At 54.8% G+C, this 22895-nt stretch overlaps 1 protein-coding gene across 3 annotated transcripts in view; it reads left to right on the plus strand.

Moving 5' to 3' along the window:
- Traf3 (TNF receptor associated factor 3) overlaps window positions 1-22895 on the plus strand; it is a 92028-nt gene that overhangs the window by 63579 nt on the left and 5554 nt on the right. For 2 of the 3 annotated variants that reach the window (XM_004836910.4, XM_087195613.1), the window contains 9 exons: window positions 2918-3175; window positions 4335-4386; window positions 6284-6388; window positions 7002-7169; window positions 11149-11229; window positions 13604-13678; window positions 15048-15140; window positions 19572-19712; window positions 22593-22767. In XM_004836910.4, coding sequence (XP_004836967.1) covers window positions 2934-3175; window positions 4335-4386; window positions 6284-6388; window positions 7002-7169; window positions 11149-11229; window positions 13604-13678; window positions 15048-15140; window positions 19572-19712; window positions 22593-22767 — 1132 coding nt within the window. In that variant the 5' untranslated portion in view covers window positions 2918-2933. The remainder of the gene's footprint in view (window positions 1-2917; window positions 3176-4334; window positions 4387-6283; window positions 6389-7001; window positions 7170-11148; window positions 11230-13603; window positions 13679-15047; window positions 15141-19571; window positions 19713-22592; window positions 22768-22895) is intronic. The other variant, XM_004836913.4, reaches the window with a different exon arrangement.

Below are 22895 nucleotides of genomic sequence, written 5' to 3' on the forward strand. Positions count from 1 at the left end.
GCTGAAATTTCAAAAACTGCACATGGTGAGCTGGCGTGGCCAGTGGCATCCTTGCCCTGCCCGATTCTGGAGCAGACGCTCATGTCTGGGTGGCCTTCTGTACTCCCAGGCCCTGGCAAACATCTGACCAAGGAGGACCCCACTCTCCCTGCCTTGCTGCCCAGGGCTCTTCCCTCTTGCTGGCTGCCTGTAGCTCAGGGATGGGCCTTGGGGACCTGGGCAGGGCTCTAAGAGAGCCTGGTGGCCGTTTGCAGAGATGCCCTTGGGGATCCCCATACCACTGGGGGGGGCGCGGTCCTCGCCAACTTGTTGGCTTCCGGCTTCCTGTGCCCTTGAACGCAGGGCTGTGAAATTTTCGTTTGTGTGCTTGGAGTATCTTCTACACCTGTTCACCAATTTTTCAGCATTTTATCAAAACAAAGCCCCAGGACTACACTCTTCACTTTTTTATATAGCTTGTGACATGCTCAGTATAGGAACAGGAGACGAATCGCGCATCACTGGCTGGGGTGTATTTGAAATAGGAATTCACTCCCAAGAACCAGGTTTCTCATCACAAACTCTTGATTGAACACTCGTGTCCTGAGTGTTGTGGAGAGAAGCACGCAGATGGGGAGAGCTCTGCAGGGCACGGAGCTTCGAGGCGATGTCCTGGCACCGTGCGTTGTCACAGCAGTGACTGCCCGTCTGTCCAGACGCACACTGAGCACCCCTTCCCTGCCAGGCCCTAACCCAGGGGCCCGAGCTCTGTGGGTCAGCAGGTGGAGCAGACCCAGCCTAGGCCTGCCTTCCTCCAGGGAGAGTGTGGGAGGTGCCAGGGCCTGGGTGGACTGCAGACCAGGGCATCAGGTGCCGGGCGGGCATGGGTAGCACGGGGCTCTGGGCTGGCTCTCGCTGACCATCACCGGTCACCCCGGTCCTTCTTGCCTGGCATGGTCACGGGTGAGGTTCTGAAGGTGAGTGTGTGAGCAGTCACTGCCACGCGGGTCACCTTGAAAAGCTGCTGTCTCGCACATGAGCAGACTTCACACCAGTCCTCTCACTTTGCCATGGTGATGTCTGTTGTGTGACACTACCCCACGTGTGGCTGGAACTCAGGTTCCTGGATCTGGCCCCTGCTATGTGCCAGTGGTAGGTTGCACGGTCCTGGCCGTGAAGAGCTCTTCTCGAACCCCAGTAGAAGCAGCAAGAAGCAGTGTAAGGCCTGGGCCGGGGGAGAAAGGGGCCGGTTCCAAGCCCCTGGGGGCTCCCCTGGGGTACCTGGCAGCCCTGGCTCCGAGTCTCACATCCTGCAGAGAAGGGCAGGGCCTGGGGCTGGGTGCCAGGCTCTCAGGAGCGGGAAGAGCTTGGTTCCCTTTTTGCAGTACTGGGGATTGAACCCAGGCCTGTCAAGCACTGCACAGGCGCTCCATTGCAGAGCTGAAGCCCAGGCCCTAAAAAATTATTTATTTATTTGGTCTTTTGAGACAAGGTCTTGCCATGTAGTTCAGGCTGATCTCTCTGTGTAACCCAGGCTAGCCTCGAACTCACAGCCATCCTCCTGCCTCAGCCTCTGAAGTGCTGAGATCACAGGCATGTGCCACCACACCCAGCCGCCTTTTTATTTTTTATTTTGAGTCAGAGTCTCATTAAGCTGCCCAGCCTGGCCTCAAACTTGTGATTCTGATGCCTCTGCTGTCCAAGTGGCTGGGGTTACAGGCATGGGCCACCAGGCCTGGCTTCATTTTTTTTTTTTTGGTACCAGGGATCGAACTTGGGTTCTTGCGCTTGCCACTGAGCTAAATCCCCGTCTGGCTTCGTATTTTTTAAGTAGCAAACAGAGATAGTTTGGGCAAGAACGAGGTGCATTTTGGGGAGAGCTGGTGAGTTCTGAGAGGAATGTCCTCAGTCCATCCAGCAGATTCATTCCTGTGGTACGAACCCCGAGGTACGGGGCCGAGCAGGACCCTTGCCCTTCACAGCCTCCCTTCCTCTTCCTCTTGCGGTGGCGCACTTCATGTGGGCTTTGGGGAGTGCAGCAGGAGCTCCCAGGAAAGCCCAGAGCTTGGGGCCACCGGACACTGCCAGTGTCCAGTCCTCCTCATCAGAGTCTATCCAGGGCCCAGAGAACAGGGAGAAAGAAGCCAGCTTCGTCCCACCGCACGCGAGCTTCACACAGGTGCTGGCACGCATTGAGGGTGATGAGTTCACTTGTTATGCATATTTATTAATGTGTGCTGTGATTTCATTAAAGCTAATGTTTCCTCGGGAACTTCTTCAGCTGCTTTATGTTTTTAACTGGTCACGCAGATCGGTGGGTCTTACTTGGGCAGGTCTGCGTGTGCACGCAGCACACTTGGTCCTCCTCCCCACAGGCTGTGTTCTTACATGTTCCCAGCTACTTGGCCTCAGCTGGGACCCCTGTGGCCGTCTTAGGAGCTCTTGGGTCCCTGGCAGTGGGTCTTGCAGGTGGGAGTAACAGAGCAGCCCAGAGCAGAAGGCTGAGTCAAGGTGATCGGGCACAGTAGAATAGTGATGAGGCAGACTCCAGCTGAGGGCCTGGGGCCTCTCAGGGGAACAGGGCAGTGGTGGCAAGTTGGATGAGAGGTTGTGTCCTGCCTGCCACATGGAATGGGACCGCAAGAATCCAGGAGGGAAGTAGAAGTGGCTGAGGCCGGCTGCTGCACAGTCTGTAGTCTGCAGTCCAGCCGCAGAGCCTTTCCCAGAGTGCTCTGCTGCCCCGCTGGCAGTGGCACCAGGGAGGAGGGCGGAGTAAGCCCTGGGCCAGGTCTGTTCTCCCACGAGGAAGCTGGGAACCTGGTGCTCATGCGCTGTCGAAGGCTGAAGGACGGCACGTCTTTTGGACGTGACTGTTGGTGACCCCTGCCCGGAACAATGAGGTGGCCCCTATTTACTGGAGTTTTCTCCCCGCTGGCAGAACTCCTCTCTCCTAAATGGAGCCGAGTAAAAAGATGGACTCAGCCGGCACGTTGCAAACCAACCCGCCGCTGAAGCTGCAGCCTGACCGCAGCGCGGGGTCCGTGTTTGTCCCCGAGCAAGGCGGCTACAAGGAGAAGTTTGTGAAGGCCGTGGAGGACAAGTACAAGTGCGAGAAGTGCCGCCTGGTGCTGTGCAACCCGAAGCAGACCGAGTGTGGGCATCGCTTCTGTGAGAGCTGCATGGCTGCGCTGCTCAGGTGGGTGCCCCGCCTCACCCCCCACTGACCCGGAGGCTTTGTCTGTGAGCGTATGGGGGTCGCTGGGCCTGGTCTGGCCGTCCTGGGCCGAAGGCCTGAGGTTGTTGAGGCTGCTGTGCACGCTGCCCACCTGCTGAGCCCTCCTCCCGCCGCACCTGCGCTCGGCCCTCGAGCCCCAGTGTTCCTATTGCTGTTTTGCCGAAGGAGCTGGGGTTCCGGGATTCAGGCTGACTGAGTCATCAAGTGCAGGGCTCTGCTGCAGGAGGGGGCGGGCAGTCAGGACAGAGCTGGGAGCCCCTTCCCCCTGCAGAGCCAGCTGCGTGCCATGCGGTAGATGACACAGATGCCATCAGAGCATTGCAGAGGCAGGCAGAAACAGCACTGGCTTGGCCAGGCGTGGTGGCGGCATACCTGTAATCTCAGTACTCGGGAGGCTGAGGCAGGAGGATCACTTCGAGTTCAAGGCCAGCCTGAACTACATAGTGAGACCCTGTCTCAGATAACAGCCCTGGCTGTGAAGCAGCTGGGTTGTCCGCAGGTACTGTGTGTTTACTTGCCAGGCCCTGTGCTGGATGCAGTGGCCACTGTCCTCAGGGCACATGGCCTAGCAGGGCTGCCCAGCTGCTCTCCCTACTGGCCACTCATGCCTGGGTCCCCGAGCCCAGGAGCGCACGGGCCCCTGCCTGACAGCCGCCTTTCCCCAAGCTGTGTTCCTGCAGTGCTCTACCCCACTCGGCCCATACACAGCCCTTGCTCTGCCCGTCCCGGGGTGAGAGGTGGTGGCAGCCGGGGGTGCACAGCAGCGAGCGCCTGTCTCCCCTCCCCTCCCGGCCCCGCAGAGGCCCAGGCAGGGAGGCCGTGGCTTTGGCTTTTCCGTACATGGTGGCACCAGCTTGCTGGGGATTGGGGCTGGGCACAGCCAGCAAGCAGGAGGCCTTGGACATTGGGCACTGCTCCGAGGGCCCCACAGGGCTTGCACACATCCCTGTGTTCACTGAAGGGCTGCGGTCAGCTGTGGACTCAGCAGCTTCCTTCTGAAAACTTGGCCAGCGAAGGGAATTTCTCCCCTTCCTTGAGCAGCCCCCTGTTGAAAGCCGCCTTCCAGGGCACCGTCCCTCTGCTTGTACCTCCACTCTAACATGGTCTCTGTCTCCCGCAGCTCCTCGAGTCCCAAGTGCACAGCGTGTCAAGAAGGCATCGTCAAAGAGAAGGTATTCGTGGAGCTCCTTGCGGTCTGCCTCTGGTGCCCTACACTCGGTTACCTCAGTGTGCACAGCGGGGCTGTGCTGTGTGACGCACTGTCAGAAACAGCCCTGGGCCAGGGATTTAGCTCAGTGGTGCCACTGCCTGCCTCGCAAGCACAGGTCCCAAGTTCGATCCCCGGTACCAAAAAACAAACCAGCCCTGCCTGTGAAGCAACTGAGTTGTCTGCGGGTAGTGTGTGTTCATTTGCCAGGCCCTGTGCTGGGTGCTGTGCCACTGTCCTTGTGGGTCTCTGTCCCACAGCTCATGCCCGCTCTTACCAGGTGTGACCTTCAGGCCTCGCTGGTCTGCGGGGTGTGTCCGAAGCACTGTTACGCTGTCGCCCTGTTCACTCTGCCTGTGGTGTCACTGCACACACACGGCACGCCGGGACCCAAGGTTCGCCCCTCAGGGGCCTGGTTCCCTCTCACACCCTGTGTGACAGGCGGTGATCCACTAACTGCTAAGCCCTGCCAGGCGCACTTGTAGTTTGAAACACCTCTCCCTTAAAGTACTTGAATATCAATAAAAATGTGTGTGCTGCCACTGTTTGGATTAATGAACCGGCAGGTTTTTAATAGGGGTTGTTACCTGGGATCCTGGCTCTGGGGTCTGCTGTGGCAGCACCAGCATGAGTGGTCTCGCTGGCTGGGCAGCCTGGTGTGGTGCTGGCTGCTGGGGACAAGGGGGGCGGCCTGGTCCTTCCCTTAGTGAGGCCACAGGGAACTCGTCCACGTGGGTGAAGAGGGCAGTAAGTCCACAGGCTAGGGCAGGTTCAGTGTCTCTGCTTCTTTGTTCCAAGTTATCCTGTTTTTGATAGCACTGATAGCTGAGGAAGAACAGCTAGGTTTGTTGGAGAATCATTAATGAGGTGCACAGAAGCCGTGGATCCTCGGGGACAGAGCGGAGCCCAGCGTCTCCCAGGTTCCTTGTTTGGACAGGGGACATGGAGCAAATTGTTGTGCATGTGTTATTCTCCTGTTGTCTATCAGTGTTGTTTTGCCTGTGAGACTGAACTCAAATGATTGAAGGAATTTAGCGGCACAAAAAGGAAGCATGATTCTCATCCACTAAAATAGCTATTTTGTTGACTTTGTACCTTAATTCACTTTTAAAGACATTGTGTTCGTGAAGACTTAGACTCAACTCCAGATTAGTTTATTTTTAACTCTTGGCAGCTGTTGATTCTGTTCCTTTCCCTGTGGGGCCGGAAGACAGATTAAGGGCTGGTTTTCCTGCTCGGAGCTGATGGTGGGGTTCTTGGAGTCACCCCGGGATAAGTGCTGTACTGTGCTGTTGGAAAGAGTGGAGTACTTGTTTCCTGGTAGCAACTAAAATTAGAGAAAGGCAAGCAGGTTTTCATCTTTAGAGAGAAATACAGCAGTATTAGATTGCAGTCCTCATTTAAAAGCTTCCTTTTTTGGTGAAGAGTGAGTTATAAGCAGCATAACCTCCATAGGAGGAGCTGAAAGAGATGTTTGACAGATTGTCCCAGCCCTCGGTCCAGTCCACTAGCAGACGACTGAGGGCCACAGGGTCCCCTGGTCCAGGTGCGCCCCGGAGGATGCAGGCCCAGCCACTCGCTGCTGTCTGGGACGTCCCTCATACTTCCTGGAGAGTGTCTGCCAGCTTCCGCTTGGTCTTTAACAATCCAGTGGGGCTCGTTTTCTTCTGGCTCACCTAATGTGGTTGTGTGATCTCCATTGTGCTCTCTCCAGCTTGTGGAAATTAAAATGGTCCTTAATGCTCATGAGGTCCACTCCAGAGTTGCTCTCTTGACTTTTTAAGTGGTTTACCGTGACCAGAACAGCAGCGTGTGGAGATTAAGACATATTAATCCTCTGAAGCAGCGTCCCTCGATTTCAGGTGTTTAAGGACAATTGCTGCAGGAGAGAGATCCTGGCCCTCCAGATCTGCTGTCGGAACGAAGGCAGGGGATGTTCGGAGCAGCTGACGCTCGGGCATCTGCTGGTAAGTCCAGGGTGCTCCCTGCGCCCCGTGCCCCCTTCGGGCCCCTGCACTGGGTCTGGAAGAGCACCCTGGCATGCGGGGTCACTTTGTGACACCTTCGCAGTCGTGGGGCCCCCACCCTTGTCAGAGCAGAGGGAGTCTCGGTTGGGGTTCAAGTCTTGCGTGTGGTTTTTTTCTTTTTGGTACCGAGGACTGAACTTGGGGCCTTGTGCTTGCGGGGCAGGCAGCAGAACCACTGAGCTACACCCCCAGCCCTGGGCTTTAATTCTTGAAGGCACATTAGACCCTGTTTTCACCATGAAATTTCATGTAACTTATTTTTTATTAGTATCACTTTTATTTTTTCATTAGTATCAGTTTTATGCTGGGAGGATACTTGAATTGGAATAAAACAAAATCCTTAGCAGATGCCCCTGCGTCCCTCTCCTGGGAGGAAGTGCTGACCCCTTCTTGACAGTCGTGTGGTTCGGTGACCCTGGGCCAGCCATTCGCCCTGGTCCCCGCTGTGGGCGGCTGGTCTGACCTCTGCAGGGTCTCACTGCGTCTGGGCTCGAATCCGGCACTCCGAGGGGTTGTGCTGCTGGTGAAGAGCGCAGAACCCTATGTTTCACAGGTGCACCTGAAGAATGACTGCCAATTCGAGGAGCTCCCCTGCTTGCGTGCCGACTGCAGGGAAAAGGTGCTGAGGAGAGACCTGCGAGATCACGTGGAGAAGGCCTGCAAGTACCGGGAGGCCACGTGCACCCACTGCAAGAGCCAAGTCCCGATGATCAAGCTGCAGGTGCGGCCCGCTGCGTCCCGCAGAACTGCGCTCTAAATGCCGATTCTGGTGGGAATAAAGAGAAAGATAGGACTAAACAGCAATTTTCATCTAACTTTATTTCAGGGAAAGCTGTATTTGTTTTCCCTGTTTTGATTTATGTAATTAACATTCTCCATTGCCTTGATTGAATATCATTGGGGTATCAAAAAAATGAAGAATGATTATTCAGAAAAGGTGGAATGTGTAACTTGTCCTAGAGAATGGCCTCAGAATTGTGAGGGTTGCTTGTCTTTTCACAGCTGCATACAGAACTATCGCTCAGAGCAGGCTGATTCATCCTGCAGCACTGACAGGAGATGAGGCATGGAAGTGTTTTCCTGCCTCAGTTATTTCAGCAGGGCTGTGCTGTGTGTGTGGCAGGTGCTGCCCGGAGAGGCTGGGCAGGGAGGGGCTGCCTTGGCGGGTGGGTGCCGGGTCAGGGGGAGAGGACTGGGGGACAGCCAGGGCTTACGGCTGAGCTCCCCGTGAGTGTCCGACCCTGCCCACCCTCTCCGTGTTTGGGCTCCTCAGCCTCTTTCCACTGGGAAGACTTTCCTGACAGGGTGCTCTAGATGTCCCCCGCTCTGGAGAACTTCAAGAACTGTCCCCTTTCCCTTCAGGAGACAGCAGTAGTGTTTGTCCTAATCGAATGATTCCTCCAGTAGATAACTTCCAGTGGTGAGACACATCCCTAATGAACAGTACTCCGGGCCTTGTACATGTTCATATATTGCTATCAGAATTACACTTGCTTCTTGCAGAAATCGGTTATGAGCAGAATAGACTCCAGCAATTAATTTTCGTTTGAGAAGGAATCGTAGAGCATGTCAGTTAAACACACGTCGTGACTGAACCGTGGCACGCCCAGGCACCTGGAGTCACAGAGCATGCGTGAGGGCCACGGGGCTGGGACCCAGTGCTGGGGCTCAGGGGCCAGCACAGCGTACGCCTCACTCCTCGGGGTCACAGGGAGGCAGCTAAGGCCCAGATAATTCACTGTGGTGCAGGGCACACCAGGGCTGTACTGAGAGCCGGGTGCCACAGGAAGGAGGCTCCGGTGGGGACATGTCAGTGATTTGATCTGGGTTCTGAGCTTGTCAGCCAGAGGCCAGGGAGGGAGACAGCAGGCTCTGCCTGGATGCTAACTGGCAAGTCGGGGTCTGAGTCCTCGTATTCTGTTGTGATGGACCTGACTGGCTGCGTTACTCTGCAGTCAGCAGAGTCCAGCTTCCGGCCTGTTGCTTTCCCTCAGCCTGCAGTGGTTTTGATGAGCACACAGGTTTGGTTGCTGCTCGTGGCTCCTGATGCTGTCCGAGCCGCTGCACACCTGGACAGGGTCTGTCACTCGCCCCTGGCCTCCTTGGCCCGGCCTCAGCAGCATGATTTGATTCGCGGGTCTTTCAACTCCGAAGCTTGGTCTCACCTTCTCAGCCCCTAGGTGCATTTTGAAAGCAGCACCTATGTGATGTATGCAGCTCTAAAGGCCCAGGTCGTCCTGATTTTCCTGTTTCCCGTGTTGTGCAACGTTACATAGGAAGAGACTTGGATCAGTCCCTTTAAACCGGCCTGTTGAGCTGTGAGAAATCGATTGAAAGGACCCCGTTTAGGGTGTGCACACTGGTCAGAGGGCAGTGAGCGCAGCGCGCATCCCTCTCGGGCTTGGGAAATGACTGGGCAGTGTTTTGGGAGGCTGAACAGGGGAAACTGTTGCCCACGCACACTGGGAAATGCGGTCAGGCGTGACCCACACCCCAGAGGTCTGGAAGCAGCTTGGGCGGAGGGTGTGAGGGGCAGTGTGGGGCCTGTGTCACTGTGGCTGCACAGCAGTGAGAGGCGCCCTGGCCTGCGTCCCACAGGGCGTCACGCGGGGCCCGCGGCAGGCTCCATCCTAGCCCACCCAGCTCAGAGACGGTCGGAGGCCACATCCCATTGGGCACTCATACACACACAGGCAGCCTTTCAAGGAAAGTAGCAGAATTCAGGATTGTAGTTTAATGGTTGCTCCTTGGAAGAAAATGAGGATGAGGTGGGCGGGTGCACGGGCGGGTGAAGGTGTCAATCAGTCTTCCCGGGATGTGGCTGCCCAGCGTCCGCCACGGTTGCGCACGGCGTGCTTGTGTGTGCATCGAGGCTGTGCTTGGTGTTGTGGCCCAGACGGTTCCACTGACATGCAGGGTCTCAGGGACCAGTGAAAACGAACAGGTTTTCAGGCAATGAGGGCCCTGCTCTCCTTTGGCTGCTATAACCAAGTACCCTCAAGTTGGTTTGTCAGCAGCAGAATTTATTCTTGCTGTTCTGCGTCCAGAAACCCAAATCTCAGGTGTGGGCAGGGCCGAGCCTCCTGGGCACTTCAGAAAGAAGAATCCGCCCTCGCTGCTTCTTGGTGGCCATGGCGCCAGCATCCTTGGCTTCTCACTGCTGCCCTCCAGGCCCTGCCTCCCTGTCCACGTGGCATCGCCCGGGCCCAGGACCTTGCTTTTCTTTTTTTTCGGTACCGGGGATTGAGCTCAGGTCCTTACACTTGCGCAGCAGGTGGCGAAACCACTGAGTTAAATCCCCGGCCCTTGCTTTTCTTTTTTAAGAGGGATTGAACCCAAGGCCTTTGCAATGAGCCATAATTCAAGCACCTTTTCTTTTAAAATTTTTTTTTTGCGGTACTGGGGATCGAACTCAGGACCTTGCTCTTAGGAGGCAGGCTCGGCGCCACTGAGCTACATCCCCACCCCTCACAACCTTTAAGTTTTGTGTTTTGTTTCTTGAAACAAGATCTCACTAAGTTCCACACACTGGGCTCAAACTTGCAGTCCTCCTGCTTCAGCCTCCCAGAGTGATAGGATTACATGTGTGTGCCCACTATGCCTGACCAAGTCATTGGATTCATGGCCCATCCTCAGCCAGTGTGGCCCCATCTCAATTAGTCCTGCAGGGCCTTCTTTCCAAATAAGGCTGTATTCTGAGTCTGTGAGTGGACGTCAGCAGTGTTCTGAGAGGAGCCTGTTCTGCTTCCTGCAGAGGGCAAGTGTCCGGGCACAGCACCCCGGAAGGTGCTCTGCTCGTGCCCCATCGGTCCTCGAGGTCTCCAGCCCCAGGTTCTATCTGCCTGGCTGGCCCCTGGCATCCCCAGGCGGCGCTCCCCAGGGGAGGCGTGCAGTTATGCTCACCCTGCTGGGTGCCCGCTGCCTGGCGTGGCATGGCCCTCTGTGGGTTCAGAGGCAGGAGCCTGGCACCCTGCACCCCTAGTTGTTACAGCGCTGCAGGCCATGGTGTGGGCTCAGAGGGTCAGAGCCTTACAACACCAAGTAAAGCCACACCCACTCCTGGCCCTGCCCTCCTCACACCAGCTGAGTGCCCTTGGCCCTTGGCCTGCTCATCCTACAGAGACTGGGTAAGCAAAGCAGTAGTGGCCTGCAGGGCAGGAGAAGCTGGGACTGGCAGAACCAAAGCGTCCAGTAGCAAGGCGCTGCCTAGGCTCCTTGCTTGGCCGATGCAGTGCTCTCTGGCTGTGCCCTTGCCCCAGCCCGGGGTGATCTCAGGGACCTTGCTTTCGTGTCCCCAGGAGAGTTCTTGCCTGTGCTGTGGACGGATGCCCTGGTCAGGTGCCCGGCAAACACCCTGGCATTGTGCTTAGCAGCCGCCGCCCTCTGCAAACCGTTCAGGGAGGAGGAAGCCAAGGCAGGTCGTGTCTTCCTGGCACTGAAGGTGGTAGATGTGACTGCAGGACAGTAGTCAGCAGCGTGAGCTGGTCTCGTATCTGAGAAGCTTGCTGTGCAGACCCCGTGCTGAGCGTACACTGCCTAGGAGGCCACCAGAGCCGCCGCCAGTCAGACGCGGCCCCGTCCCGAGCCTGCCTCGACCCCGCCTGGTAGCGGTGGGCAGAGCACTTCCTGTGGGTCCACGCAGGGTCAGGGCCTGAGACGACAGTGCGTTTCACAGCAGACACGTGTTCTTTTCTCCACAGAAACACGAAGACAGCGAGTGTCCCTGCGTGGTGGTGTCCTGCCCTCACAAGTGCAGCGTCCAGACTCTCCTGAGGAGCGAGGTGGGCATGGCGGGCGGCCGGCCGGGCCGGGCGGCCGGGTCTTCGAGGCCTGGGGTTGTGGGGTGCACTCCATTCCCCCTTAGCCACTAAGTCTAAGTCTCTCACAGTTCACAGTTTTGCATGGCAGCAAAACAAAATGACATGAAAGCTTTGGAAGTCAGAAGCAAGCAGTAAAATCCTACAACATTGTCAGTTCAGAGCTAAAAATTTTGTGCAGAATTGAGAAAATGGGAAGACCTTATTAGGCAAGCACAGGTGACCTTGTGTTTTAAGATAGGCTGTTTTTAGATAAGTAAAATAATGTTCCTGTGAGGTTATCTCTTGGTGAGTGAATTTCCAGACATTCTAGGAATGCCTTGTGCACCTCCCAGCAGGGCGGCCCAGGGCAGAAGCAGGTGAGCAAGGGGTGGGGACTTCAGGACCACCCCAGACACCCTACATTGTCTTTGAGACCCTAGATTTGGCATTAACTTCATTCAGTCAACACACACCCCATGGAAAACTTCTAGGACTGCTTCATGTTTTTCGGTGACCTTGACCCAGAGCCTGTGGCTGCTGCTTCAGAGCCACTGAGGCTCCCTGGGCTTCCTGTCCTCCAGGAGCCCTGGCCTGCAGCCCCTGCTCACCTCAGCTTTTCCAACAGCCTGAACTCTTACCCTGCACACAGGCTGGGCACCCTCCTGTGTCCCCACCAAGCAGAGGCCCATGCAGCCTAGGACAGGGACACAGGACACTGCCTGCCATCCCTGCCTGAGGCTGCCATCCTGCGACCATGAGAGGGAGGCTTGCCTGGTGACAGAGGCCCTGCTTGAGCCCCTGGAAGGAGATGGGGCCGCATGTAAATGACTGCTGGCTGGACAGCCCTGGCACAGCTGTTGTGTGAGGGGCCGTCCACACCACTGAAATAACTCCAGGGTTTTACCAACACCCTCCCAAACTCCTCTCCACTCAGAGCTTTGAATTTCCATGAAGAGCTGCCTCTGTTCTGCATCCTAAGTTATTTTTATTTTTTTAAAAGTCCTTCAATCTGTATTTCTTGTGTTTTGGTGGAAGTAGCCGTTGGCTATAGGTTATCCTCACCTTGCTTCCGTAGCCCCTGTGATTTCTCAGAGTACTAGTAATAAAACCGGTTTAGGAAAGGGCTCAGCATGAGCTCTAGGAACAGACTGAAAACAACGTGTGAAACATGGCACGTCCCTGGCTCTGACAGGAGCGATCTCATTGGGGTCGTGATTGTGTTAACGGCACTGAACGAACACGTTTTGAAATCTTCAGTTGACCTCTGCAGGAGTGGTCCCCATGGTTCCTGTGCCACCCATGTGTCCGTACCCTTGGGGTCTTCTCCAGGACCCAGGGAACCAGCAGGCGCCTGAGGCTGCTGACCCTTAGCCTCCGTGACCCTGCCCAACTCTCAGACCAGCCTTGAAGGGTGGCCCTGCATGGGTCCCTCGAGCCCCTGCCACTCGGGCTCCAGCTTGGTTTTGCACAAGGCCAGAGCAGAGGCTGCTGAGGTCTGCCTTCCCATGCCCTCAGTGCAGACCTCGCCCTTGGCCCTGCCTGCATGCTGGGACAGCACAAAGTATAGCCCAGGGCTGCAGTTGTGGTAACCCTGTGCATAGCCCCACCTCTGTAAGATACGGCTTCTCCAGGTGTCTTTCTCTTGCTGGAGCACCATAGTGGTTTTATTTGCCATCTCTGCCAGCGCTGGAGCTGAACAAGGCGTTACTCCTCACAGGCAGGTGGTCTGTCTGTCCCTCCTAATTTCCCTTCTGTCAGAGGCACAACATAAAATTCATGTTGCTGGAATGGCCTTAGAGGTCTTTGAAGACCTGTGAGTTTCTGTTCATGCTGGAAAGAAGGCTTTCCAGAGGAAGGAAAAACCCATCTCCAGTTATCCCGAGGATTTTGAGTAACCGTATAATATATGAGCTTGCTTTGAAGACAGACTTATTTTTATGTACTATGTATTAGGTGTGCAACCCAGTTGCATCCTGAATGCTATTTTTTGTGTTTCATGCAATTTTTGTTTATAGTCTTTAAGTGTGCATTTCAATTTGCGTTTTTTTTTTTTGTTTGTTTGTTTTTTAATTCTGGCTGTTCAGACAGCATGTCACATTTTGAACGATTTGTTCTAAAGAAACTACAAGTTTGAGGACCATTACGGTGAATGTATTTCTGTATATTGATGTGTGTGTGTATGTGTACACGTGTGGTACTGCATACTTAACGGCCCAGGGCCTGCAGCAGGCCGTGTGCACACATGTGTAGCCAATGAACACGCTGAGCAGTATAGCCTGATGCTCTCCATGCCGATATGTTTGAACATTTTCATGCAAACGTTTGTGCCACAACTCACGTCTCTTTCCCGTTGCAGTTGAGTGCACACTTGTCAGAGTGTGTCAATGCCCCCAGCACCTGTAGTTTTAAGCGCTATGGCTGCGTTTTTCAGGTCAGTATCCAACATCTGCCCTTCCCGCTCACATTCCACCAGAGAAAGCTCTCATGTTCACATTTCCACTTTCAAGCTCTGGACTCTCAGTCTGTGTCATGAAACCACAAGACCATGCTGCATGGGTGCCGGGGGCCGCACGCCGCAGGCTTGGTGGTTGCCTGCCAGGCTGGGGGGTCCAGCCAGGGAGGGACACAGTGCAGCGATGCCCACCACGGGCTCTCGGGAAATCCTGGGGACAGCTGCCTAGAAGTGAATGTCAGACCGGGCCTGGTCCGAGCCTGTGTGTGAGGGCATAGCTGTTGGGACTACACGCATGTCCACAGGTGCGTCTTCTGTGCCCCGTGCTGATTCGAGCCCCACGGCATGGATCCAGCCTGAGGACAGCCCTCAGATCCAGGGAAACTGAGTCACTGCCACAGGTGCGGCATGAAAACCTGCGTCCAGTTTTCATTACCTTCTCAGCAATGTCTGAGGGTGCTAATGAATTAGGCCCGAGTTTTTATTTAAATGCATATCTGAATTTTAAAGTATGTCAAAAGGCAAACTATCACAGTGAACTACTGCGTGTTGAGTTCCGTGTGACACCAGCACAGTAGCGGTCCTGGCTGCCTGGTGTTTTCTGAGAGGGGAAGCCAAGCGAGGTCTCCCTTGCCGTGGTCTCCAGGAGACCAAGCGTCTGTCCTGTGGCCGTCGTTCTGTGTGGCGCACATGCTGATAGGGGGCAGCGCCTTATCAGCATGTGTGCATGGATATTCTGTGTACAGAGTATATGTTTTGGAGATCATGAAAATGCTTTCCCTGGCTTCTTAATTTTCCAGTATCAAAACAAATTATATTTTCATACAAATTATTTCCCTAAATGTACAAAATGCTATTTCTCGTGCTTATTCTTGATTCCCAAGTGGTCTGCATCTTATGTACTCTGTAGATGGTTCATGTTATGTATGTAACTTCCAAGTGCACTCAGCCTGGTGAGGAGCAGTCCCGTGCAGACGCAGTGCATCCCAGCTGAGTCATTCCGGCCTGATCGGTAGTACCGATTCAGACCCACTCCCTGCACTGCCCTCGAGGCATCCGGCTGCAGGAATCGGAGTATTTTCTCTTTACATTTTTAACAAGAAGGAATTTGTAGCGAGCAGGAATGAGTTTGAAATTTAATTTCTTGACGTTCCGATGTGAAACGTGATAAGAAGCCACTGGACATGAGAACAGGAAGGGCGGGGCGCCCATGGGAGGCAGTGCCGCCGCCAGTCACAGAGCCCCTCATGTACGTGATCCGCCCCGTGTGTGCGCTGCCTAGTCCTGTGTCGGTGCTGTGTCCCTTGCAGCGAGTGATGCATTCATGCGGCTGCCTTTGCTCTCGCAGGGGACGAACCAGCAGATCAAGGCCCATGAAGCCAGCTCGGCCGTGCAGCACGTCAACCTGTTGAAGGAGTGGAGCAACTCGCTGGAGAAGAAGGTAGAGACGTCTCAGCAGTCCTCAGGGTGGGGACAGCATGGAGCCTGTGGAGGGAGGTCTTTCTCGCAATTCTGATCTTATATATGAAGGTTTTTAATGGTCAAGCAAATATGAAGTACTTTTATTTTATTCACAGTACTTTTTTTATTTTTGTTTATTTGTTGTTTTTTTTTTTAGAGTGTACTCAAATATATTTGGCCAAATTGAATTATAATATCCTTTTTATGATTATTAGATTTATAATTGTATGACTGGTCAAAAACTTTAGTAGTCAATTAACAGAGATCTCTTGAAATTAGAATCAGAAGGAATGAAAGCGCTTTTATACCTGTAAATATAAAAAGAACATTTTCAAGTTGTCCCCCACCTTTATAAATTTTTTACCATAAATCTATAATTATTAATCCTCTGGGGGCATCATCTCAGTCCTGGACCCTGCTGTGGATTTATTGGTCGTTGCTGGTGAGGTGGGTCACTCAGGTGCTGCTGGCTCATCGCTCTCAGGAGGGGTGCTATCCCTGGTCTTTGAGATGTTGGCAGTTCCACCAGTGTGACCCACAGTCTCACATTTCAGGAGGGCAGCCACAAGGTTTTCTCATTATTTGTTAGGACACAGGCAAAACCTCTCCCCCAAGTTACTAAGGCAAGAGCAATTTTTTGACATATGGCCTTTTGTAATCTTAAAAACAAGTGTAATAATTTAGGTTCTAAGGTAGAACAGACCATAGCTCCTTTTAGTCTTTGAATCAACCAAACTGTGTAAGAGGAATCACTTAAAATATTAAGAGGTTGGGCAGGGAAGTTTTCAATCACAAATAAAATGGCTAGCAACTCCGACCTCTGAGCAGAGTGGACTAAGGCCCAAGTGGGGAGCATTTGGGGGGAGAGATGATCACCCCCCCTTCGCCAGGCCTCACGGACAATGGTACCTACACGTTCCCATGTTATTAAGTTAGTTGTCCCTTCCTGGGGAAAAGATGGGACGTACATTTGTATGTCTTTTAACAAATCTATCACGGTATCTTTAGGTACTGGGTACATAGCTTGCTTTAACAGTGACTTAAGTAATTTGGCAAAATTACACTGCTCCGATGACAGAAACTGACCTATAGTTATAACTCAGCAAAGATAGAAAATTACCCCCAGCTGGACACTCTTACCACCAGTGTCCCTCGTCCGAGTCCAGAAATCGTCCTGGGAGATCTGTGTTCTGTCGCTCTTACTCCAAGTTTGTCTCACAGGCGAGTTCACCCCTGGATCTGATTCACCTCCATGTTGGGTGCCAAATGTAGGGAACAGGGGAAGGAGATGTTACTAGAACCTCTGTAGTAAGTCCTAGTTTTCTGTGAGCCACGGCAGCACACGGCGAATTACAGAAAAGGTAGACAAATGAGACTGAGAAGAAGCTGAGCTTTGGGTCTGATCAGTGCTGCTCTGGGCAGCAAAGACAAAAGCCACCAAGCTTGTAGCACTTTTTATTCAGTACATGGGGAAACAGATGTAACAAGTGAAAATGTAGAGTTTAGTACTTTACATTGGGATAAACAAGGTGTAAAAAGCTGCAGTACTTTTTTAAAAAAATGACATTGATCTCGAGCGGAGGTTGGCCAGCGCCCCACTGTTTTGTGAATGGCGGCTGCCCTCACGGCTGCCCTCATGGTAGCAGTTGGAGCCCTGTGGACTGGAGCAGAGTGCATGGTTGCCAGGGTGATGGGTGGGTGGGGAAACATTGAGGATCCCGCTTGTTCTCCCCGCTGCCGCTGGCAGAGCTGGCGCTGATGCTGATGGCGCCTCTGCTGACAATGCTGCTCCTCCAGGCTGTTTGCAGAGGGCTTGGCCTGGCAGGCTCCTTCTGTTAGAACTCTGTCCCTGGAGTCTGTTCCCTGGTGTTCAGCTTGGCAGCTGTGTTCTCATGAGATGCAGCCCTCCCAAGGATTAACAGAGATGTTGTTATAGGGTCTCCCTCTGCGGCTCATTTGTAAAAATGAAATGGAATTTAGCCATCTCCTGAGAACTTGCAGGAGGGAATGGTACCAAGATGAATCCAGCAGCGGTGCAGTTGGCATTTGAGTTTTCTGAAGATTTGTAAAGATTTGTAAAGATTCGCATGGGTTTTTTTATTGTAAATGTACTTGAGAGAGCATAAAATATTAGGGCAGAAGATTTTCATGAAGCCTGGCACAGAATAGTTCGCCACTGGACACTGAGACGGAGCAAGCGGCAGTGGGAGGTTGGCCGTGGTGCAGCCCCGGTCGTGGATGGGGTCCTGAGTTCATGGTTTACCTGTCAAAGCCTTTCTTCCTTCTTTTGAAGAATGCATTCTGATCCTACCGTTTTAAATCACAGGCATAAATGCAAGGTGTCTTGTCCCCTAGATGCCGTGTTTCTTGTTTACGAAGTTCTTCCTTCCGTCCTAGAACTAAGTGCTGTGGCTGCCGTGACTCGGTGGTTTAGCTTGTCCAGCGGGGCACAGGGTGCTGCCCGCGAGCTCTGCAGGGGCCTCCTCAGTGTTGCCTGCCGTGTCCTGGGGCAGCGCTGAGGGCTGAGGAGGGGTGCACTCACCTTGCGGTGGTGGGCAGGCTTTGTGTCCTAGGGCAGAGCCTCACTGGTGGCGTCTGCTCTGCCCGCTGGACCCCATGTGCGGGCAAAGAAGCGATCTTCATGAGCAGCTGGCTCCACCCATCAAAGTAAAGTTCAGTTGAGGGAGGAGCCAGGGCTCAGGGTGCCATGGCATGTTTGTTACTCTAGGTTGGTGGCTGCTCATGCTCAAGAACTTGATTTGTTGCAGGGACAGGGTCCCAGGCGGCATTGTGGCTCTGACTGAACACAAGCTGGCCTCGTAGGAGCGTGTGACGTTGGAGACCTGTGTTCTGGGGAGGAAAGCTAACTTTTGCTGAGTAGAATTCTAGGAAAGAAAGTAAAGCCCTGTTTTACCCATGACACATTGCAAATTCTATGCCTGGGTAAATACACGTCTGTTTAAAGCAGAATAGGCTGTGATTGTCCAGAGTGCTTCTTGCATCGTCAGGCTGGTTGTTCTCTAATGAGACAGCATCAGGCATTATCTTGTCCACTGTTCTGTCCCGAGGTGGCCTCCGACTCACCTTTGTGACCCCGGCCAGTCCTCGGGCCATTTCGGAGTCCATTCGGAGGTGAGTGTGGAACTCGGGTCTCTCAGGGGCAGAGGCTTCTGCTGGTAGATGGAGATCAGATCCTTTCATGTGCCGATCCCAGAGTGGGAGCGGAGAGGGTGCTGTCCTTGGGCCCCTCATCCTGGGACCTTTTAAGACCAGGTATCAGCAGGCATGGGGGTGCACTCTCTTGGGATCCTAGCACTTGGGAAGCTGAGGCAGGCGGGTTTGGAGTTTTAAGGGCAGTCTAGGCTATATAGAGAGACTGTCTCAAAAAAAACCAAAAAAGCACTCCACTGGGTGCTAGTCTGTCCTTGGGAGCTGTTTCCCAGAAAGCAGTTCTGCAGAGGTCGGCAGTGGCTCGGAGTGCTCAGCCTGCAGGCCTTTCCGTGCCTGGTGATGGGTGGCCCTGCTTGATGTCAGCTCCTCTCGCCCATGGGCTGCTGGTCTGGGCACAGTGACGAGCTCTGGGCTCACACGCTTCCCACGGGGCTGGCGCTCTTGCCCTGGAGGGTGTGGGTAACTGAGTGGGCGGCGACTAGCATTTTCCAAGTGGACGGTAAGTAACCATGTGTATTTGTGGGATGTGGGGCCATGTTTTGATAAACGTATGCATCATCCAAGTAAACCCAGCTGGCTGACACACCTGCACGTATTTTATGTGTGGTGTCAACGTTTCAGATCTGCTCTCTTAGCAGTTTTAAAATGCACATCACTTTTCTTTGTTGTTGTTGTTGTTGTTGTTGTTTTTAGTTTTTGGTTTTGGAGGGTTTGTTGTTTTAGACAGGGTCTCACTGTGTAGTTCAGGCTGGCCCATGGCTAACCCACCATGGTTTTTCTGCCTCAGCCTCCCAAGTGCTGGGATTGCAGGTGTGTGCCACCACGCCCAGCTCCACAAGAGTATTAAGCACAGTAGAATGGAATTGAGAATCTCAGCGTTCAAGTCACCTGGGTGGGCTCAGTTTTGTGCAGCCTGTTTTTGTGTCCGCTCAGTGTTTGCAGATGAGGCGAGGTGTGAGGCTGTGTTTATTACTGTTTCCTGGTCCAGGTTTGAAGGTGAAGATTTCCTTGTTTTCAGTAAACACTTGAAAAACCCAAAATCATTGGGTGGCTGTGCCGCACCACCCTGGGGTTCAGGGCTGAGACTCCAGGCCTGCACTGTCTGGGGCGGGGATTGCTTTCCGGCTGGGGCTCCTCCTGTGTGCCAGGAAGGGCCAGCACCCTGTGGAAACTTCCTCACTGTCCTCGTTCATCAGTGTCAAACCTTTGTGCTAGATAAATGGAAGAATTTCTTTTTCAGGTTTCCTTGCTGCAGAATGAAAGTGTAGAAAAAAACAAGAGCATACAAAGTCTGCACAATCAGATCTGTAGCTTTGAAATTGAAATCGAGAGACAAAAGGAGATGCTGCGAAATAATGAATCCAAAATCCTTCACCTGCAGGTAAGCGGCTTGGGAGGGTGGAGTGCTCTGTGGTCCTCAGCTTTCTTGGGGTGTGGGGACTTCGAGGAACCCCCTGGGCTGGGGTGGGGGCCCCAGGGAGCTGGCCTGGCCCCTGCTGCATGCCTTCGATCCCCCAGTGGGTGGCACTGTGGGCCTGGGTCTTAAACAACAGCTGTGCAGCTGGGTGTGGGTCTTCACGTGTGAGGCCCTGGGCTCCAGCCCTGGATCCAGAAGGAAGAATTCGTCCGTTTTCTGGCCGGCCAGGGTTTCATGTCACTCGTGAGTACTTGGTGCCGTTTCACTTCCTAAAGTGACTGCTTCGGACTGCGTGGTAGTTCCCCAGCTGTGTCTCACTGCAGTGACCCAGGGATGCCCAAGACGACAAACTAAAGCTTTGCCACTGCAAGCCCCGCTGATGCTGTGGACGGGCCGCTAGGGAGGGGGTTCTCACTCACCTGAACTCACCTGCACTCCGAGCATCTCCCACACCCTGCAAGAGCCATCTCCAGGCCCGAGTGGTCTGCAGCCCTTGTGTTTCCGCGCCGTTTCCCTGAATTACCAGGAAGAGATCTTCAGGAGAGCAGAGCCTGCGCTTTGAGAACATCTCCCCTGGCGCTCACACTGGAGACCAAGCCTGTGAGCAGCGTAGGGCTTATTAAATTACCTGCACCTGTATCACACTTTGTGGTTACCCAGAGGCAAGAAGGAAACACAAGGAAACATGAGATTGTACGAGAAGAGGTACGATCACGCATCGCCAGCATTGCATGGGCCAGAAGAGCCCCGCGTGGCACTGCCCCTGCCCCCGCATACCTCTACCCGGCCCTACACCAGGAGCAGCTCCAGCTGCTGCCAGTGTGGCTGTCAGGGGCGACAGCGTGGACACGTGGGATGCTGGGACGCCGCTGTCCACACCCACCGCACAAGCTGAGGAAGGGTCCATGGCCACTCACGACGTGCCAGGAGAGCGCAGCGGTGGGGCCTCGCGCCCTCTGGCCCTTCGGGTTCCACCAGGGATCTTTTCATGGCTGCTGCTTGCCGCTGGAAAAGCTTGTTTGTTCACTTTGCTTCTTGGGAGACTTGAGTCCCTACTGCGTGTGGTGCCCACTTGAATAAACCCAGACAGTGACCGGCAGGAAGGCGGGGCAGGGTGGTGGAGCCAAGGACAGCGGCTCAGCGCTCCCCAGAGCCAGTGAGGGGGCTGGGAAGAGCAGCGCGGAGCCGACGGGGTTGTCTAAAGAAGGGACCTGGTCATTGCCACTCATGGGGACTCATGAGCCACCTCTGCATCCCTTGAAACCCTGCGGCCTGTACAAGCACAGGGTATGAGCACATCTCCCATGCCGACATGGAAATGCCTCCCACGTGGCCTGGCGAGCTCGTCCACAGACCGAGAGCACACGTGTGTCCCGCCCCGCACACGTGTCTCACCCCAGATGAGGTGCGGCCTTGCTCAGCGCCACAGGCTCACAGGCCACCACAGGCCACATCAGCATGAGGCTGAAGCCTGAGACTCAGGGTTCCCACCCAGTCACTGAGGCACAAAGTGGTATCTGGGACCAGGTTCAGTGTCCTCATCCACAGCCTCCTTGGCCTAGTCCCCAGCACAGGGAGACGGATGCGAGCACTCGCAGACACTCCCCAGGCAGGAGGAAGCCGGGCTTAGGGTGCACACTGCACTCGGGAGGCTCAGAGGGTTTTGAGTTCAAGCCCAGCCTGTTTCAGCAAGTTCAAGGCAGCCTGGACTACTAGACCCTGTGTTACAAAGCGGGGTGGAGGATAAGCGTGTGGATGTAGGATTGGCCTCCAGAAAGTACACTTCATGAGCTAATTAAATACTCCTCTGGCCATTTGTCCTGGACCTAGCAAGAGGTGTTTTTAAGAGCAGTCGTCCTTTTTAAACATCGGCTGGCATCCGTGTTTTTTGGAGGGAGCAGGAAGAACAGCCCTGTGCTATCACCACAGAGGGCGGCACGGCCCTGCCACATGTTCTCCGTGGTCAGTGACACTTCGCAGTGGTGCCAAAACCTAAAGGCTCAAGAGCAAAGGAGAAGCAAGGCCAGGGCCGGGCCCAGCCGCATGCCGCCCAGCCTGCTGGCCTCCAAGCTCTGCCTCAAATCAAATGCAGGTTCTTCTCAGAGTAGAAACCCTGTGGATCTGGCCTCCCTGTGAAAAGCAGACTGGGCCCTTGATGGGGCCACCGTGTCCAGGGTGCAGTTCCTGTCCCTCCCGCTGGCACCGTGACAGAGCTGAAGGGAAGCATTGCGTTCCTTCAGCTCAGGTGGCATTGGCAGGGCCTCGCCGGGCAGCTGCTGTGTGGGGCTGAGCGTGGCACAGCGAAGGCGGAAGTCCCTTCTGGAATGGCCTCTGGGCCGTGGCGGGTGGTGGGGTCTCTCTGGGACCTTCTCGGGGCAGCATGTCCATCACGGGCAGGCAGCAGAGAAACCAGAGACGCGAGGTCTGAGCTGGGGCCGCCCACCCCGTGGACCTGTTCTCAGTGGGGCGAGGCAAGGCTTCTACCTAGCTCTCCTCCTGTGGGGAGCGGGGACCTTCAGCACCGCGGCCCTGAGGTCCGTGTGGGTGCTGGGCAATGGGCCAGGAGGGGTCCTGGGGCGCGTGAGGGCCGGGCTGCACTGGGGTCTGACAGCAAGGCTAGGGGTGGGGGTGAGGGGCCAGGCGGCGGCCAGGGACACGGGAAGGCGCAGGAGGGGCTGGTGTGAGCAGCGGGTGGGTGGCACTTTGCCCCCCAACCCTCTGTCCCTCTTCCTGCTGCCTGCTTGCTCCCAGCTGTGCGCCTGTCCTTGTTCACCGTGCTGGGGCAGTGGGGCCTCGTCAGCGGTTCTCACTGGTTTTTGCCTTTCTGCACCTTTGGTCTGGAAGCGTGTCATAGACAGCCAGGCGGAGAAGCTGAAGGAGCTGGACAAGGAGATCCGTCCCTTCCGGCAGAACTGGGAGGAAGCAGACAGCATGAAGAGCAGCGTGGAGTCGCTGCAGAACCGTGTCACAGAGCTGGAGAGCGTGGACAAGAGTGCGGGGCAGGCGGCGAGGAACACAGGTGCGGTGCGGCCGGCAGGCAGGAGGCATGGGGCGGAGCTGCAGCTCCAGGAGTGAGCTCAGGCCAGGTGCAGAGAGGCTGGGGCCGCCGGCCGGCCTGGGTGCTGCAGACCACAGTGGGTGGGCACA

The sequence above is a fragment of the Heterocephalus glaber genome, unplaced genomic scaffold, assembly GCF_053883595.1.
Source record: "Heterocephalus glaber isolate CG9 unplaced genomic scaffold, H.glaber_assembly_v1.0 deba00001608, whole genome shotgun sequence".
Taxonomy (NCBI): domain Eukaryota; kingdom Metazoa; phylum Chordata; class Mammalia; order Rodentia; family Bathyergidae; genus Heterocephalus; species Heterocephalus glaber.